This window comes from Equus przewalskii, chromosome 31, assembly GCF_037783145.1.
Source record: "Equus przewalskii isolate Varuska chromosome 31, EquPr2, whole genome shotgun sequence".
Classification (NCBI taxonomy): domain Eukaryota; kingdom Metazoa; phylum Chordata; class Mammalia; order Perissodactyla; family Equidae; genus Equus; species Equus przewalskii.
This window is the reverse complement of record NC_091861.1, coordinates 1,894,476-1,913,025: the sequence shown is the minus strand read 5'-3', so window position 1 is coordinate 1,913,025 and position 18,550 is coordinate 1,894,476. Positions and strand designations below refer to the sequence as shown.

Here is an 18,550-nt window from a genome sequence, read left to right as displayed (position 1 = left end):
GAAGGAAAGAAATGATGTAGAAATAAAATTATTGGATTGATCTTCTAACTTTGTTTATAAATCTAAAAATAAGAAATGTTTTGCAATTGTAGAAGAAAGAAGATGGCCATCTTCTTAATAAAATTTTAAGCTGTCAAAGCCTTTAAAATAATGCATTTTAACAAGACAAGAGCAAAAGAACTAGGTATGACGATAAACTAGAACCAGTTAGAGTTGTACTTAAAATCTGGAATCAACATTTATAAAATGTCTATATGTCCCAGGTGAATGCACGACAAGTGATAAGCAGTTAGTGGCATTCAAAGAACATTACCCATTTTGTGAAGTATGTACCTTTCCAAACCAGGGAAATACGGAATAAAAGTTTGAGTCTGTCATGCCTAATTTTTAATTAAAATTTTAAGCTATTTTTCATTATCCTTTCATCCTTACTTCTGTAAATTATTTGTAAAAAGACTTAAAGGGTCTATTGCACACAGATGGTAAATGGTGATGACTATTTTTCCTGGCATACTGGAAGTTAGAGATCCAGAATTGCTAGATTTATAGAACATAGAATAATGTTATACTTAATTGCCTGGAATTCAGACATTATATAAACACTCAACAAGTTTTTCTTTGACAAGTTGAAACTTTAAAAATTACTTTACTCTTTCCTTTTGAATTCCATTTCTTCCATCTTCTATTTTACTGGATTTGAGATGGCCAAAATACCTTATTTGGGAAGGCTCCCTCCACAGTAAAGAAGTTTACAAGGGTCCTGAATGATGTACAGTAAGATACATAAGGGGATTATGTTCTTATGGCCATATTCTCAAATTCCTATGCATAAGTGGCACTTTGTAGTATGTCGTAGAAAACCAGTTTCTAAGTCTACCAAAAAAAAACAAAATTGAACAAGTGGCAATCTTAAACCCAAGCACAGATATATGGAGATGGTGGAATACCACTAAAACTTGAGACCATACCTTAGTATGATTTATGAGTAATCCTAAATCACAAGCTTCCAAACTTGCTTTACAAAAAGGCCAAAATGTTGGTACAAAGAAAATTTAAAGGGTTTAGGCATTTATAAACTCTTATGTCTGGTTCATTTCCAAAATGAACATTTTAGAGTGTTTTAAAACTTATAACTTGAATTTACCAAAATATTCTGTGTATAATTACAAAACAGAAAAGCTGAGGAAAAGAAAATGATGAAAAAGAAAAGAGAAGAATAAAAGAAAACATTAATTCACTGATGTTTGGTATGCAGAAGATAAACAATTAGGCACACCATATAAAAGGAATGCCATAGTTCTAAGCCAATTTTACTTAAAACTGCCTCAACCTAAAACACCATATTTACTCAAAAGGCTTAAGATGACCTATAAGATCCACTTTAAGCTAAGATTGCTCATCTCTCTTAAATATCAAGTACCTATTGTGCGTTTAACAGGCAGACTAGGTACTTTCAGAGATCAAAAACCATATAATTTTAACATGCTGGCATTTATGACAGAAATATTCCCTAAGGTCTAAAAAGCCTCAGGAAATACGAGCCAGACACAAAGTTTCAGCTCACAAAAATGCAAGTGAAAACACCTGGGGTAAGACAGTCTCATGAAGGTTTAAAGTTATAAAAGGAAGAGAGAAAATTTCAAAGAGCAATAGGTAAAAAAATTATCTTAATAAATTAAATATGGAAAGAAAAATGTTTTGTTTCTTATGTCAACACATCATTTGATCACACCTTTACCTGACAGGTAGGACAGACAAGGCCAATGAGGCACAGAGAGTGAAGTGACAATCAAGATCTCGGAGTTCAGAAGTAGAATTGTTGGGATTCAAATTCAGGTCTCTGAACTGCAGATCCCATATTCTCTCCACACTAAGGAAGCCTGGGTGCCCGAGCCAGGCCAGCTCCCCGACTCCCCACCCAAACCACTAACCTCATGGAAGGAAACAGAACGAGGTAAAACCCATTTAATTTACACACAACTAAATTATATAATTGATAGTATAAAATCATATAACCACCAGATATTATGATAATACTCTGGGAAATCTGAAAAGAGTGACCAGGAGCAGATCAACTCAATCATGTTGCCAGTGACAAGTCTCCCCATCTTCCCTAACCATTCCTTTCATACCTTCCCCACTCTATGCCACACTGGTCTGATGCTGGCAGGAACTCCAGTGAGGAAAGGGGACACAAGCAGGAGCTGGAACAGAGCTGAGGGGGCAGCTTCATAACAAAGGGGAGAGTTGGAATGGGATGGGAGTGGCATGGCGGAGGCCACTGTGGCTCTCAGAAGGGCGAGTGCTCAAGTGGAGGCCCCGAGGACGGAGGAAGAACTGAAGAACGGAAGGCAAACAAGGGTTCTCACAGAAAGAGAAGCTTTAAGGGACTTCGGGGAAATGGCCCACTCGAATATCAGCTCCAGAGCCAGTGTGAGCTTCCTCAGCAGAGCGACCCCATTTCTGGTAGCAGTAACATCAAGAATGGATCTAGATCTCTTGGGAATGTATTGCAGGGGAGGATGAAAGGGAGCAGGAATGGAAGTGGTCACAGGGAGTTATTTATAAGTTGAATTTAGTAGGCAAGAGCTTTTTACAAAATTGTAGTAGTGTATTCATTAAAAAGCATATAGGCTACAGGCTGCTAAATTTGTTTTAACTGCTTTTCTTATAACAACAACTAGCACTTATCGAATGCTTACTATGTACTGTTCTAAGCACTTAAAATTATTAACTCATAGTTTCACAAAAACCTGAGAGCAGTGACATTTTACTGTTTTTATTAAAAAACATTAGGAAGAGAAAAATTAAGTAACCTATCAAAGATTATATCACTAGTGAGAATTCAAGCTGAGCTCATAACCACCACATGGTGTCCCCTTACCTTCCGAAATTACTACTTTTAACCTAATGCTCAAGTTTCTAGAATTCTATGACTATTAACAGTAAACAGGCTGTGAGTAATAGCCTAAAAGTTCTCTTATGAATAAAATGCATGAGAGTTGGTAGTTCACAGACTTTGGCTACAAAAGTCCATTCTGAAATATTCCCTAGGCTGCCATTTGGGTAGTAGTACATTTACCACTGTGGAATGCTTTGAAGTTCTATAACAGGTAACATACTCACATGTATTGTCATATTTAATCCTCATAACAATACTAGAGTAGGAATTATTTCACTATTTTAAAGCTAAAGCAAGGTGACTAAATTTTGCACAGAGTCTTCACATTTACAAATTTCAATTTACTACATTTTCACAAATTTGGGGAGCTAATATGAATATATATCAGGAAACTGAATTTCAGACAGATTAAGTGAATTGTCCCAGGTTATACCACTTGTAAATTACACACCGAGATTCAAATCCAGGTCCTGATTTCAAGTTCAAAATGCAGATGTTGCTCTCTATGAGTTATTGTATTTCATAAAATCACTGACAAAGCAGACAGAACAACTACCAGGCTGAAGAAAATCAAACAGCTATTTGGAGAAGGAGACAGTCTAGTAGGAAAGCCACGTGCTGGAGGTGTGGCAAGGCAAAGCGTGATGGTGTGTGGATCTGCAAGAGCAGGTGAGGCCACATGGGAGGTATTTCACTTCAAACCTGAAGAATTTGGACTTAATTCTATGTATCATAAGGAACAAATAAAGACTTAAATAAAACCAACAAAAAAACCTGCCTGTAAAAAAAGTATCTCAAAGAATAAATATGAAAGGCCTTCAGTAGCAGGCCAATTCAGAACAAGAGAAAAATGTTTCAGTTCATTTGCCAAATGCCGGCATACGTTTCCCATAGAGTATCTAATGGATATATGGAAAAGGAGGAGCAGTTAGAGGCAGTTGGGATGCACTTACTTTCTGTGAAGTTCACTTTAAGAATTTCAACAGCACAGATATGAACAAGACTATATCTGCTTATGTTAGCAGAGCCATAAAAAAATTGAGAAGAAATAAGATAAATTATTCAATACTTCAGCATTCTCTTATTCTGTGGCTACTTATATTCTGACAAAGTGAAAAGATCAAATGAAGAATGGGGAAAAATTCACTTCAGTAACACAAAATATCGCCAAAGCAGGAATCCAAAGAAGCCACAGTGAGCACAGGTGCTGCGACCACGCGCCACATTAACTTCTTTACTCCAGTATAGGGGTCCTCCGCCACCCGGCACCAAGCTACATTTCCACCTTTATTTTCTGAAGTTAACCCACAGTTCTCTGTTCCCCAAGAGTGCTTTTTCGCATTCTGACAGCCATGGCTTTCCACTGTTTTCCCACACATACATTCAAGCCATTCAGTGAGGTCAAGCTTTTATTCTATCTCCTTAAAGAGGCCTCTTTTACCCATTACAGATAACCAATCACTTTCTGAATTCCTGTAAATATCTATTGCCTATACAGTTTCTTGGGAACATGGGCTAGTTTCATATTCTATTGTATGGTCCCCAAAGTGCTATGTACCTGCAAGCATTTAAAAGTAAAATGCAAACTAAAGAAAAGGAAAATATAGTACAAATAGGAGATGTAATCTGATTTGTTTTCTTACAGTATTAAACAAATATTCAAATAAGACAAAAAATAAACTCTTCACTTACCCCATTTAGGCTGCCCAAATCTTTCACCAAATGTTCATCTGTGGAGGCATCGTAATTGATTACAGCATGCTGCTTATCCACACTACGAGACTGAAAGAAATTTTTAAGTTAATAAATATAAGAAAATATCATAATAAATAACAAACGCAAAGATTTTGGGCTAGATACTTCATATTAATAGGATAGTAGGTGAACACAGCAAAATATCAAATAAAAAGTGGATTAAATGATATTTAAACTGCATTACTATACAACACAAATTTGGCATCACTCCCCAAAGCAGCAGCAGCCAAAACTTTAAGACATTCTTTTCTACCAAATTCACACATTCCACTTTTGAGAAAACTTAAATCAGCTGACTTTGTTGAATGTATTGACAGTAATTTTTTTATAATTTTGAACTGTTAGATGGAAATCATGTGAATAATTTTATAATGTTTTATGTATCTTATTTGAAAAAAAAATTACCCTACAGAATTTTCTTCCTTCAATACCAAAAACTCTAACATAAATTACATAAGGAGCCCAAAGATTTAGAGAAAAAGGATACAATACATGTTCCTGAATAAAATGATCCTTACTTAAAACATGAGCTCTAAAACTGGAATTCAAGGAAGGGACCTAAGAGGAAAACAGAGAAGGTCAAAAAGGGGAATTAAAATGGCAAACTGACTTCTGGAAACTACTTTTAAGTCTCTTAAAGTACATACACACACACACACATTCTCTCTCTCTCTCTCCCTCCAGAGCTTAGTGAGTTGTTTGCAGATGGAAGCACCTGAAAGATGAACCAGAAGCCTGTGGAAGCTTTGACTGAAAGAAAATATGAGTGCAGTCACAGGAAGAAACAGTCTGAGAAGCACTGAATCTGAACTCACTAGCCCCTTATTACAGGGTTAGTATGTAAAGCTTGGTATACTAAAAGCAAAGAAACTATCCAAAATGGGGAGATGAGACTCCCAGGCTCCAGTGCAACATACAAAGAGCTTGGATGTCATTGTTTCCATGTTCACAATAAGAAAAAAGTTGATGAAACTGAAAATCAAAAACTTGTCTTGGTTTCACCAGAGAATTGAGATCCTAATGCCAGCTGACACCCTGAAAACTGGAGAGACAGATGAACACAGAGAATCACAGTTCACTGGGAGCAGAACCCATTGCTGCAGCCAGCAACTGACAGGAAAACTTGAAGGTAAAGCATCTAACTGCTGCAGACTTGAGTGTGAAATAGCTTGAGAGAAAAAACTCCTAGGGGTACAGACTCACGGGCACATCACTTTTTCATGGGTTTTGCCTCCAGAAGCCCCACAAGGATTTCAGGGTGAAGACAGGAGAAAAATCTTCCTGTGCTCCCAGAGGGGTGAGGGGCAAGGAGCTGCTGTGAAATAAACTCGGAGCATTCTGCTCTAGGAAAGCTGTTTTACCACAGCTCAACCAAGGTGGGTTTTACCAGAACCTGTCTGACATGGGGGAAAGGAAATACTCAACTGCAGCCTCCTCCAGCCCTCCTGTCTCACCTAAACATGGGGACGAAAAAAGCCGAGATGTATTTATGAAGCTCATGGCCCCATTAAAAGACTGAGAACAAATCACAGCATTTCAGAATGCTTTCCCTCCCTCCAAACCTTACCATCAGATCAACAGGGATTTACATATATACAAATAATAACAGCAAGGGATTACAACAGAAAAAACTACAAAGCTCAGACTATTTAAGAAGGAGTCTCTAGGGAAACTCAAAGACAACAGGGGACACAAAAACAAAGGCACTACAGGAAAGGTTAACCTCTGACATTTTCAGCTAAAGCCAACATAAACACAGCCTAACTCTTAGCCACACAAACAAAATGGGGAGAAGGTCAGCAACCAATAAAATAACAATACAATATAAATCCTAGTTGAAATGATCCTTTCCAAGTAAATATTACTAAAATTAAGACTCTTCCCCAATTAGCTTAAATTCTACACTGAAAAAGTTTTGGTCTTTCCTTCTAGAATACAACACATTAAATATTGCTAATTTAATAAATTTAACATTAAAGTAACTGATACTATGAAGAAACAGTATGTGACCTAAAACAATCTTCTAAGAAAACCTTAACATCCACCATACATACACTCTTGTTCTTCTGAAAAGTTTTAAAGGTTGTTTCTAGTTTTGTTTTCTCTGACATTTCAATTTCTCTAGAACAAATTGCAAATATCAGAATTAACAGAAACATTATGAAGCGTAGTTAGCACCACTTCTCTACAGCTTACCTGAACAACCATCTATTTTGGCAAATTACAACTGTAACTGCTGTGAAATATCTGCATTAAATCTAAAAATTATTTAAACTTCATTGGTTTTCACTGTTGTGCTTTAAATTGTTGCTCTGTTTAAACTAATGAAGCACTAAATTCAGTTATTAAGGTTATTATTCGGTTATTAGGACATAACTGAATTATTATATTTCCTAGTGCAGCGCCACTAGGAAAATAACTTCTTTTTGTGGATTTATCAAGTTGAATTAGTCTAAGGATAAAAGTCTCTACACGTTGCAAGGCAAGGGAGGTTTCAAGTAAATGTAGGCTCTCAAAAGATACTGAATGGATGGATCATCATAAACAACCTCTCTGTGAGGAAGAGAACACAGAGAAAGAGCAGTCCTCAGAACAGCACACTGAAATTCAAGGGGGAGAATCTAAATGAGACTTGAGAAAAGGAAAAACAGAAAGCAAAGCGAAAAGTTACTGTTAGATATGGGACACAGGTCAAATGGTGCTCACGGAGACAGGGAATGGCTGCTTTTGAGGGAGTGGTCTACATGGATCAGAGACAAGGATAAAAAATAGTTCGAGGAGGAAATAATTAGGGAAGGCCACTTCACTAAGTCCACAACTTGCTAGAAACCTGGATTATCGTGAATCTGAATCGCACCTGCCTTCAAACTGTTTACGGGGGTAGGTAAGCACAAGAACACCTTAAAGCACACGCAGAAAACAACAGGGTCCACTGAGTTGAGATGCAATTCCAACTTTGGGGATTCAGGAGAGAAGGAGTGAGGATGTTATGAGGGATCAGAAGAAGCATCTCGTTTGTTGGTTTAACAAAGACAGTAATAATTTTGTGAGAAGACTAGTCTTATGAACTCAAGGCAAGGGATATCATCAGTTTAGAACTCACAAAACAAGTTGTTCCCATATGTGTAACACTTTAAAGATTAACAGCCAATGAAAGCAAATACAAATTCCTATGACTTTAGTTATCAAATGTATTCATGGTGTTTCAATACCTGTCAAAGAAATTAAACAGAAACCCAAGATTACAGAACACAATACATCAAGTGAGTCGTCAAGTAAAACTGAAGACTAAGAAAGACTTGTTATTTACATCTAACCACATAACATTAAACCTCTTTCATTTCAGATCATCAAAGTCACATTTTCTTCAGATTAATCTGAGCTAGGAGAAGGTGAATTACAACCTAATTTTCACAACTCATATGGGTACTTCAATGAAAACTTAGTAATCTCCCAGGAACGTATAATTAAAACCCTGACAGACTGCCAACTTCATATTTCTCATGCTAATGGAGAAGCCTTAGCTGACTCAGGCTTAAACCACAAAGATAGTCAACTTTGACCAGGTCCCTTATTCTTGTCACCTTAAGCCTCTGGTAAGAATGCAAGACTCCCTAGTCAATGCCCCATTATGGTCCATTTTCCCCACAAAAGTCTGTGCCCCCTTTCTCTTGATTTTTACTTTCTATAAAGACCCTCTTCCCAAGGCTTTGCACTACACTCGAGAATACACCTTACTTGAAACTCTTCTTCATTCTTAAGCACTTCATAGATGGTTACCTCCTGCTTCCTTCTTTTAACTGAAATCTGGCTTTCCCCTGAGAACACTACTTTCCATTGCATTCCTTTAAAGAGGATGCTGTCCTCCTAAATTCAACATTGAGTTCAGAGATGCAGTCTGAATTCTTCCCAGTGTACTGTTGTGGCTTCCGGACCATTATCCTCCCTCAACGAAAAACACTTTACCTTTTTTGAAGTTCTTGTTATCCACCTATAAATAAATACATATACATACTAGACATTCACACACACACACCTCTCCTAGGTTGCAACAATCATTTTGGTCATTCTAACTTTGTGACTGAAGTTTTGGGGTTATGATCAGTCTTCCTTTTCATTCAAATTCCTATTTCCTCACGATTGATTTTAAACATCTATGTAGATGACCCATATAAAAAGTTCTAGCCTCCTCAACTCCCACAACAAAAATCTGTCCCAAAACCACTCCCACTGCTATGCCTCAGCATGTGAAACTGATTCTACCTCTGGAATCTAAACCGTACTATTTCTCTCTGACTACACCCCCTGTTCTTCCAGTTGTCTTCATTATTTACAGTAATTTACTGGTACATTACCTCAGTTCTTTGACAGCAGCCAGATATCTAATACTCTGACCCCTTCCTTTTCTCCCAAGCAACCACACCCTGTCACTCTATTTTCCTTCCTTCCCTACATACCCTGGATTCTCCTGGCTGCAACCATCCCCTTTATGTTCATAATTCCAAAATCTCTACTTCTGTTCGGACTACACCGCTCAGCTTCATATATTTATTTCCAGCTTTCTGTTGAGTGTCTCAATCTGAATGTCCCTTAGGAACCTCAAACTCACTATCTTATTTCCCAAAAGTACACTGCCCAAACTTCTAATTCATCTATTTCCATGCCAGAAATGCTACATCTTAGATTCTTTTTCTCTCTCTCTCTCATATATAACTAGAAAGCACATCTTCTTCAATCTCTCCAGTCTCTCCCCACAAGCTCTTCACTGTTTCTCCTACTCTGTCTTCTTTTCTTCCTTTCAAATGATACCCTCTTTAGAACTTAACCATCTCTTTCCAGATTATTTTAATCTCTTAACTGCATATACCCATTCCAATCTCCAATCCCTGAGCAGTAATGTAGAACAGCAGTTTAAAGCAAAGACGCTGGAGTCAAAAAGAACTGGTCCAGCCATTTGCCAGCTGTGTGACCTTGGTAAAATTACTAATCTTTGTTTAATTATCTACAAAAAAGATAAATCTATATCACAGATTCTTTTTTGTTGAGGATTAAACGACATAACACATGGGAAGCTTCTGAAAAGGCAATATTGCCCTGCTTAAAAGCTCCTCGGTGTTCTTACTGGCTAAGGTAAAATATATAAAGTCATTACTACAGCACACAAGGCCCTCCAAGATCTGGCATCTTTTAACTCCAAACTCTTAATCTCTCAAAAAGTTTGCCTTCACATCCACAGCTCCTTCTACTACCTGCATACACATTGATCCCTCAGCACCCAGCACAATGCCGAGAACATAGGAGATGCCTAACAAAGGTTTCTTAAAAAAAACATGCTCCGGGCCAGCCCGGTGACGTAGTGGTTACGTGTGCATGCTCTGCTTCACTGGCCCAGGATTCATAGGTTTGGATCCCAGATGCGGATGTATACACCGCTCATCAAGCCATGCTGTGGCAGCATCCCACATACAAAATAGATGAAGACTGGCACAGACGTTAGTTAGCTCAGGGACAATCTTTCTAAAGCAAAAACAGGAAGATTGGCACCAGATGTTACCTCAGGGCCAACCTTTCTCACCAAAAAAAAAAAGGAAAAGAAAAAAGAAAAATATATGTTTTTTGGCCAATGTCATTTCATGAAGTATGGAGGTATTTTTTTTGGATAATAAAATAGCAAAAGTACTTAAGTTATAAAGTTCACACCAAATTTTAAGAAACCTACAAACTACGTAGCTTAAAACAATAGAACCAAAATAAAAAAAATTCTCTTAGACAAGATAATTAAACTCAGAAAATTTTGGAAACTAAGAGTATTAAAATGAAGTAATAACACTTTATTTGTTGATCCCATTCCTGGGAAAGAAATAAAGAAGAAAAAGCCTGCCATCAAATAAGGTCAAAACATAAAAAACAATTTCAGGCCAGGAACAATGAAAAAGAGTCAAGGACTCAAATCAATTTCTAACTAAAAACTAACACAGGAAATGGTACAAACAAATACCTGATATGCATCATACATGCTGTGGGCATGAAATGGCTAATTTTAACATTATTATTACTTCTTACATTACTTCTTTTTCCTACTAAGGATCTAAGAGGGAGAAAAAGACACAGAAATACATGGATACAAATGCCAAGAAAAAACTAAGGAGAGAAAGAAAGATTGCTACTGTGTATCATCACCATTTAAAAATCTTTTTTAAAGACACTGTAGCTGAAAGCATCTATAAAAGCCCAGTTGCATTTTTAAAATCATAGTAATAAATAGTGATGATTTATCCTTTGCTATGAGCCCCAAAGGAGGGATGAAAACAAGTCACCTATGATCTTCAAAACATATTCCATCATCCTCCTCCATCAGTAGAAAATTAAAATATTAAAATAGTAAGTCAAATATAATTTCATTATAGTTTCCATTATGCATCAGGACAAAAACCACTTTTAGTTAGTATGATGATGGTCCTCAAAATAGAGCAAAATTCAAGCATCTGTTGCAATTGAAAATTTAAGAAGATAAAATCAGAATTTGATATGAACTTTTTTTTCAAAATGCAACTCTATTTGTACACAGAGATATCCAATACATTGTAACAAAAGTCTGAGCATGTTTACTAGCATGAGAATTAAGTTATCTAACCAATTTTAGGTTACATCCATGCAGGAGCTTGCTGCACAGTGGCAGATAGAAAGACCATTTGATTTTGAGCCAAAATTACCAATGTTCTAACACCAGCTTCCACTACTTAATGATTGCGTGGTACTGGCCCAGTGACTAAGTTTTTCTGAATCTTAATTTTACCATCTGTATAATGGGGATGATTATATCGTTCAGAAAATTAAGAGGAACAATTGAAATAACATAAATGAACACTGAGAACTAGAAAGTATTATTCAAATGCAAGGTATTCTTAATAGTAGTAATATTAATGTGTTACTCAAAACAAAGAAACTATAATTTTCATCCAATAATTATACTGCATACCTTTCACCCATGGCTAAGATTTGTTTTGCATAACATGTCTTCTGAAACACAGTCTAGTTACCTTTCTATACCAAGACAAACAAGCACAGCAAGTCTAATTAATTTGCCACAGGCTTCCAAGATAAGTGGGGGAAGGAGAATTCAAATTCCAGAATCCCTTGTTAATTAGCTACTCTTTAATACCTAAGCACATTTCTTCTCTTTCTTTCTTTCTTTTTTTCTTCTGGTGAGGAAGATTCACCCTGAGCTAACATCTGTTGCCAATCTTCCTCTTTTTTTTCTCTCTCTCTCTCTCCCCAGTAGCCCCAGGACATAGTTGTATATCCTAGTTGTAAGTCCTTCTAGTTCTTCTATGTGGGATGCTGCCACAGCATGGCTTGAGCAGTGGTAGGTCTGCCCTCAGGATCCAAACCTGTGAATCCCAGGCAGCTGAAGCGGAGCACACAAACTTAACCACTATGCCACCAGGCCAGCCCCACATTTCTTCTTGATGACTATTCTTTAGACTCCCTTTTTTGGAATGAGATGAAACAAAAAACATAAAACTCAAACTTATTTTTGAGTTTGTCACAAATAATATAAAATAAAATATAACAAAGTAACATAAATGTCATAAAATAAAAAAATTAATTGCAATCAAACTGATCATATGACCTTATGGAGCATTTGTTTCTTTTTGCACTGCATTTTAAGACATATTACCATCAAAGTATTTTTTAAAATGCCAATAAATCTATTTGTAGTTGAAATGCAGCACGTATGAGAGCTCAATAATAATCCATTATACGTACATACTGCATTTTGTTTATCTATTCATCTGTTACTAGACACCTTACAGAGACACAGACACCATACCAGTCATGTCTCTTAATATTTCTTATCTCCACGTAAGGAGAGACTTATCCTGCAAGTTCCTAAACAACCATTCACACATTTCTGGGATATTACTCTGCTGGTTGATAGAAATGCCACGTGGAAAGCACCTCTTCCACTCTCTGATGAACACGTTCCCCCGTATTAGAACCTAAGATATGGTCCAGTTCTAAGAGGCCAATATCCAAACAGAATCATTACTGCCTTTTTCTCAGTTGCCACACTCACCACTCTACCTCACTGAGGAGCCCAGAAAATCTCTGTACTATTCTACTTCTCTCACTGAATTTGTTTAATTAAGATGTCATTGTATAGCGGTTTTCCTTTGTTATCTAAAAACTATAAAGTAAGTTCTCTAATTTTAAAATAAACATGTAATAAACATATGCAAAGTTGATTCTTCTATGGCTAAAGCAGCATTTCTCATTTTCCGCACTATTGATATTTTGGGTCCGATAATTCTTTGTTGTGTGTGTTTGGGGTGGGCGGGGAGAGGTATGCTGTACACCGTAGGATATTTAGCAGCACCTCTGGCCTCTTGGCCTCTACCTACTAGATGTCAGTAGCAACCACCTCTACCCCCCACCATTTGTAACAGCCTAAATGTCTCCAGATATTGCCTAATGTTCTGTACGGGCTGGAGGGGGAGGCAGGATTGCCCAGCTGAGAAACACTGGGCTAATAAAATAAACACTTCTACTTTAAGTATCCACTTACAGTTTTTAACCAAAAAAATACAGGGAGCAAGGGTCCAAGAATTTGTTCTACATTTCCAGGACCTATTAAAATAACTAAATTCTCAAAAATCTGGAGACCCACTTTCCTGCTAAGTACTTTACTCAAAGACATCTTAAAAGTACCTTTTAAAAGTAACTCCTTTATACATAATTCAGTAAATACCAATGATCTTTAATTATGCTCCGACAACTGGAAGGTATCATAATGAACATCTCTAAAAGAAGCAGTGAAACTACTTTCAGTATCACTGAAGTGCCCACAATTAAGTTCAGTTTTACTTCATGCTATGCTAATCTTACGAATTATTTCTAAGTCCTATTTTAAAAGTATATAATGTGAAACTTCTCATTTTTAAGAATAAACTTCTCTACTCTGAGCTCTCATTTTTCAAAATATAAGCCCCAAGACTTAGAACTTATTTTTAGATGATTCAAGAGGGAGAAAATTAATTAAACTGGTAGTTACAGCTAAAAGAGGGAGAGCCAGAAAGTTCAAATCTAGGTAGGGCTGTTCTCCAAGAGCAGAAAAATATTTTGTACCAATTGCAGACTCCGAATAGACACATACAGAAGGCTGACGTTATTACCTGCAACATGAGCTCACAGTCATCTCTTCCGACAAAAATCATTTCTCGCGGCAGCCTGTGCCGAGTGCCTCCACTGCTCACCAAAAACCAGGATGTTAAGCTCATTTTCTGCTCAGCTTCTAAGTCTTTGGTGAAGCTACGTCATCCTGTGGAGAAATATTCAGAAAAATACACATTCAGATATTTTTAGCTTCAGCATCTATTCACCAAACCCTGGAAGTAGGCCCAAGAATAGAAACGCATTCGACATTTACCTCTGACTAAATAAACAGTCCACAGGTCCCTGGAAATGACATATCTACCAAATTCTCATCAGTAAAGTACAACCACAGACTCTGCCAAGAGCTCAATTAAAAAGGAAGACGTGAAGCAATTAAGCAGGTAGTCAGCTAAGAATTCCCCATACTCCAGAAAGGCTTTGAGCATAGTGTAAAAAGGCCTGTACTCTTCAAGCAGACGATCACAGGAGTATCGTGTTAACCTCAGTAAACAATGTTGTACAATACTGTACAAATAAAATGTCTAACTTATAAATGATTTGAGAAAGACAGACTAAGTTCAAATGAATGTATCTGAAGAACTAACAACGGAAGCCAAAGTAACTGCTTCCCTGTCTACCAAAGTGTCTACTAGACCACAGAACGCACATTCAAAAACATGCACTTTCAATTTCTCTGTCCTCAACATGTACTTGACTTTCTTAACACATTTTTCTAGAGCAGCATTTCTTAAGCTTTTTGCTCTTGGGACCATCTTACACTCAAAGAAAAGGGACCCTAAAGAGCACTTTGTTTACATGAGTTATAGACATTAATATTTACCACATTAGACATGAGAACTGAGAAACTGGTATTTATTAATTTGTTTAATAAAAAATAACTATATGTCTAAAACAAAAATAATTAGTGAGAAGAGTAGTACTACATTATATTTTTAAAAATCTCTTTAACATCTGGCTTAATAGAAGATTTTCATTCAATCTGTTGCCATATATTGTTTAACTTGAAATATTTAAGAAGATGGCTTCATTAAGATAAACAGGTGGAAAGGGGAAACTTATTTTAATAGTCTTTTCAAATAAGTGTAGATAGATTTCTTTGATACTACAACAAAGCTTCACAAGTGGTAGTTTCTTGAAAGTTACTTACAATATGGAATCTGAAACTGTTCATACTACATTATACGAAAATCCACCTTCGACTTTGGAGGGATTTGGTGACATTGCGCATTGGTCATTTGGAAAATACAGGTTCCCTGAGTTACACAGACCTTCAAAATGACGACACATTTCATTATACTATTTAAAAACATCCCAGTCATGAATTTCATCACCTGTCTCATCAGAAAAGTCTATAAGTACTGGGCAGCTGTTAAGCTCAGGGTGGCAGAATCAAATGTTGTAAAATTCTAATTTTCTCTCAAAATCTCAAATTTTATTGGCAAAAAAATACTGTCAATTCTTTTCCTTGAAGTGACAGGCTCACTCTGTCCGCCACATACTCAAGTTTACTTGTCTGTCACTGTTTCAAGTAAAAATAGTGTTCTATGAAAGGCATGGCTAGCTCAGCTCACAACTCAAACAACGACACAAAGGCTTCTCCTCGAGACAACCGCGGCACTCTGCGGCACAGCACCTGTGCTTTATGTGTGCTTCCGCTCAGCCATACAGAATCTGAAAGAGATGGGACTCAAAGGTCAAGATTTAATAAAATTAATCATTTTTACCACTTCGTCAAGGACATTCTTAAGTGAAACTGGCTTTTTTTCCTTAACTACAAGTGCATGGCAGTGAAGAATACAATAACTATTAGTACAGTTTGGTGACAATGCCTTGATCTATGCTAAGAAGCCAGCAGCTTTATGCACTACTGTTTTTGTACTATGAGTTCAAATGTCAACACAATAAAAAGGCAAATAATGTTTTGATATTATTATGAAAACAGTTTTGACCTCGTGACCCTTGAAAAGGTTTCAGAGAGTCCCAGAGGCCTGTGAACTGAAACTTGAGAACTATTATCCTAGAGGATGTGGCCATGTCACTAAGAGCATAAAGCTGGGAGTCAGACAGACTGACAGATAAGAGTCTGACTCCTGGTTCCGCCACTTTTTTATTCTGCATGATCTTGGGGGCAAGTTACTTATCCCATGTCCCTTACTTTCCCCATCCACAAAATGAGGAGAATGATAGTATCTACTCAACAGTTTTTCTTATGAATCAAAAGATTACCGCTTGCGTTTTTCCCATGAAATGGTATAGTCTGATACAATTTAATTAGAAGCAAACTGTACCACAGTGAAACGAAACATTCTGTAATAAGAAACATATCTATACATTATGGGGCCGGCCCAGTGGCGCAGTGGTTAAGTGCACACATTTCACTTCGGCGGCCCGGGCTTCACCGGTTCAGATCCTGGGTGCGGACATGGTACTGCTTGACAGGACACGCTGTGGTGGGCTTCCCACACATAAAGTAGTGGAAGACGGGCACAGGTGTTAGCTCAGGGCCAGTCTTCCTCAGAAAAAGAGGAGGATTGGCAGCAGATGTTAGCTCAGGGCTAATCTTCCTCAAAAAAAAAAGAGAAAGAAATATATCTATACTTTAAAGCAAAGATCTGTGAAATGTAGAATTTTGCGTTAAGGTAAAAATCCTTTATATTATAAATTCATCTACACATACACGAAACAGTGAGTTTCACCAAAACAGGCAAATAATTTTCTGTAAAGCTAAAACAATGAACTTTTACTCCTTTCTCAGCTTACCTAATCGATATGGTCAATTTATGTGGATTCTTAAACCTTTCATTCACCTAACTCCTTGATGCAGATGTTGTCTTAGTCTTCCATCTGTCTACTTTCTGTCCAATTGATTTCGAGTATTTCATATATACATCCTGGCCAAGTCAATAGAGAATCAAACACATTTTACCCAAGAAAAACCTCCAACCTAAATATAGTATATAATTTGCATACTGCCTTTTCAAGGAAGCACAATTTTAAAATAATTGCATTAACAGGTAGGTCATAGCTATACACTTATTTAAGGGAACTGGAAAAAAACCACTACAGTAAGACATCTTAAAAGGAAATCAAATTAGCCTAAACACAGTAAACCAAAACACCTGAGCCAAACATGGGCAATAGGAATGGTTTCTCAACATTTTCGAAATCACAAAGTTATATGTAACTACTACAAAAATGACGTTTGCAGTATTTAGACAATATCAGACACAGTAATATAATACACAAATATGTAATATATAACTCTACAACATAAACATCTAATAATTATAGAAAATAATATAAAGTAAAAATAATGCCTTCTTATATATTTTGTTTTGACTTTCAATGAGGCTTAAAAAGGTAACTGAAAGAATACATATTTTCTGGGGCTGGCCCAGGGGCCAAGTTGCTAAGTCCGCGCACTCCGCCTTCGGTGGCCCAGGGTTTTGCTGGTTCGGATCCTGGGCGCCGACATGGCACCACTCATCAGGCCACGTTGAGGCGGCGTCCCACACGCCACAACCAGGAGGACACACAACTAAAAATATACAACTATGTACTGGGGGGATTGGGGGGGTAAAAGCAGGGCGGGGGGAAGCGGAAGATTGGCAACAGTTGTTAGCTCAGGTGCCAATCTTTAAAGAAAAAGAAAAGAATATGTATTTTCTGAAAAACAAAACTAAAACTCCCTCTTCTGGATGAGGAGTATTTTTTATTTATTGGGGCGGGGCAGTGACCTTGAGTTTTCTTCTATCTTTTCTACAATGGGAGGGAAGGAGGTTTAACATAAACCTACCGTCTCTCAGTTTTTATACAGGACTCTCTCCTTATCTCAGACAGCTTTCTCACCGGTCCCTCAGTTTCAGCATCCTTTCCTGCTCACTGAGTAATACTGACACTGGCACACAGATAAAACTAAAGCCTGGTTTGGAGCTTCCTCAGTGGCCAAGGCATAAACCTATAAGCTCAGGTTCCTCTAGAGGGTGGAAAAAGGGGCCTAGAGATTGGCCAAATGTACGGAATACATCCGTGGTCTTAACCAGATGTGAAAGCAGTTCCATTTCTTTTTTTAGGAAGATCAGCCCTGAGCTAACATCTGCAGCCAATCCTCCTCTTTTTGCTAAGGAAGATTGGCCCTGAGCTAACATTCACGCCCATCTTCCTCTACTTTACATGCGGGATGCCTGCCACAGCATGGCTTGACAAGCGGTGCATAGGTCTGCACCCGGGCTGCCGAAGCAGAACCTGCAAACTTAACCACTGCGCCACTGGGCCGGCCCCAGCAGTTCCATTTCTTTGCAGAGTTTGTGGATTAGTCAAGAAGATATGTTTTAGAGTAGACTTTGAGTTGAAAGCCCAGTCCCCTGTGCTTTTTCTAAGTGACTCCAAAAAAGATATACACATTTCTGCACTTCACTACTGGTACATTAAAAATAGAAAAAGACCAAAGAAAAGAAAAAAAGAAAAACAAAAAGAAAGTACCTAAAAATAAAATGAGATATAAATATGGTATTTTACAGTACTTGGCATATGGGAGGTACTCAATTAATGCTCATTTCCTTTTCTCCCTCTCCTCCTAATCCTTTCTGCCAAATGACAACCTAGGGTCATAACCTGAGACTGGAAAGATGTCAACCAACAATATACTGAATATCTTCTATGTCAATGCTCTAAAAATACTCACTTAAAGCAATATTTGAGGGTAAAAATATGACA

General features: G+C 37.3%; 1 protein-coding gene across 20 annotated transcripts in view; it reads right to left on the bottom strand.

Moving 5' to 3' along the window:
* The window catches only part of CEP170 (centrosomal protein 170), a 145,309-nt gene that overhangs the window by 93,022 nt on the left and 33,737 nt on the right, over positions 1-18,550 (bottom strand). For 19 of the 20 annotated variants that reach the window (XM_070602146.1, XM_070602124.1, XM_070602130.1 and 16 more), the window contains exons 2-3: positions 13,834-13,979; positions 4,595-4,684 (exon numbers count right to left, since the gene is read on the bottom strand). In XM_070602146.1, the coding sequence (XP_070458247.1) occupies positions 4,595-4,684; positions 13,834-13,938 (195 nt within the window). In that variant the 5' untranslated portion in view covers positions 13,939-13,979. Of the gene's footprint in view, positions 1-4,594; positions 4,685-13,833; positions 13,980-14,087; positions 14,461-18,550 lie in introns of those variants that run through there. The other variant, XM_070602126.1, reaches the window with a different exon arrangement.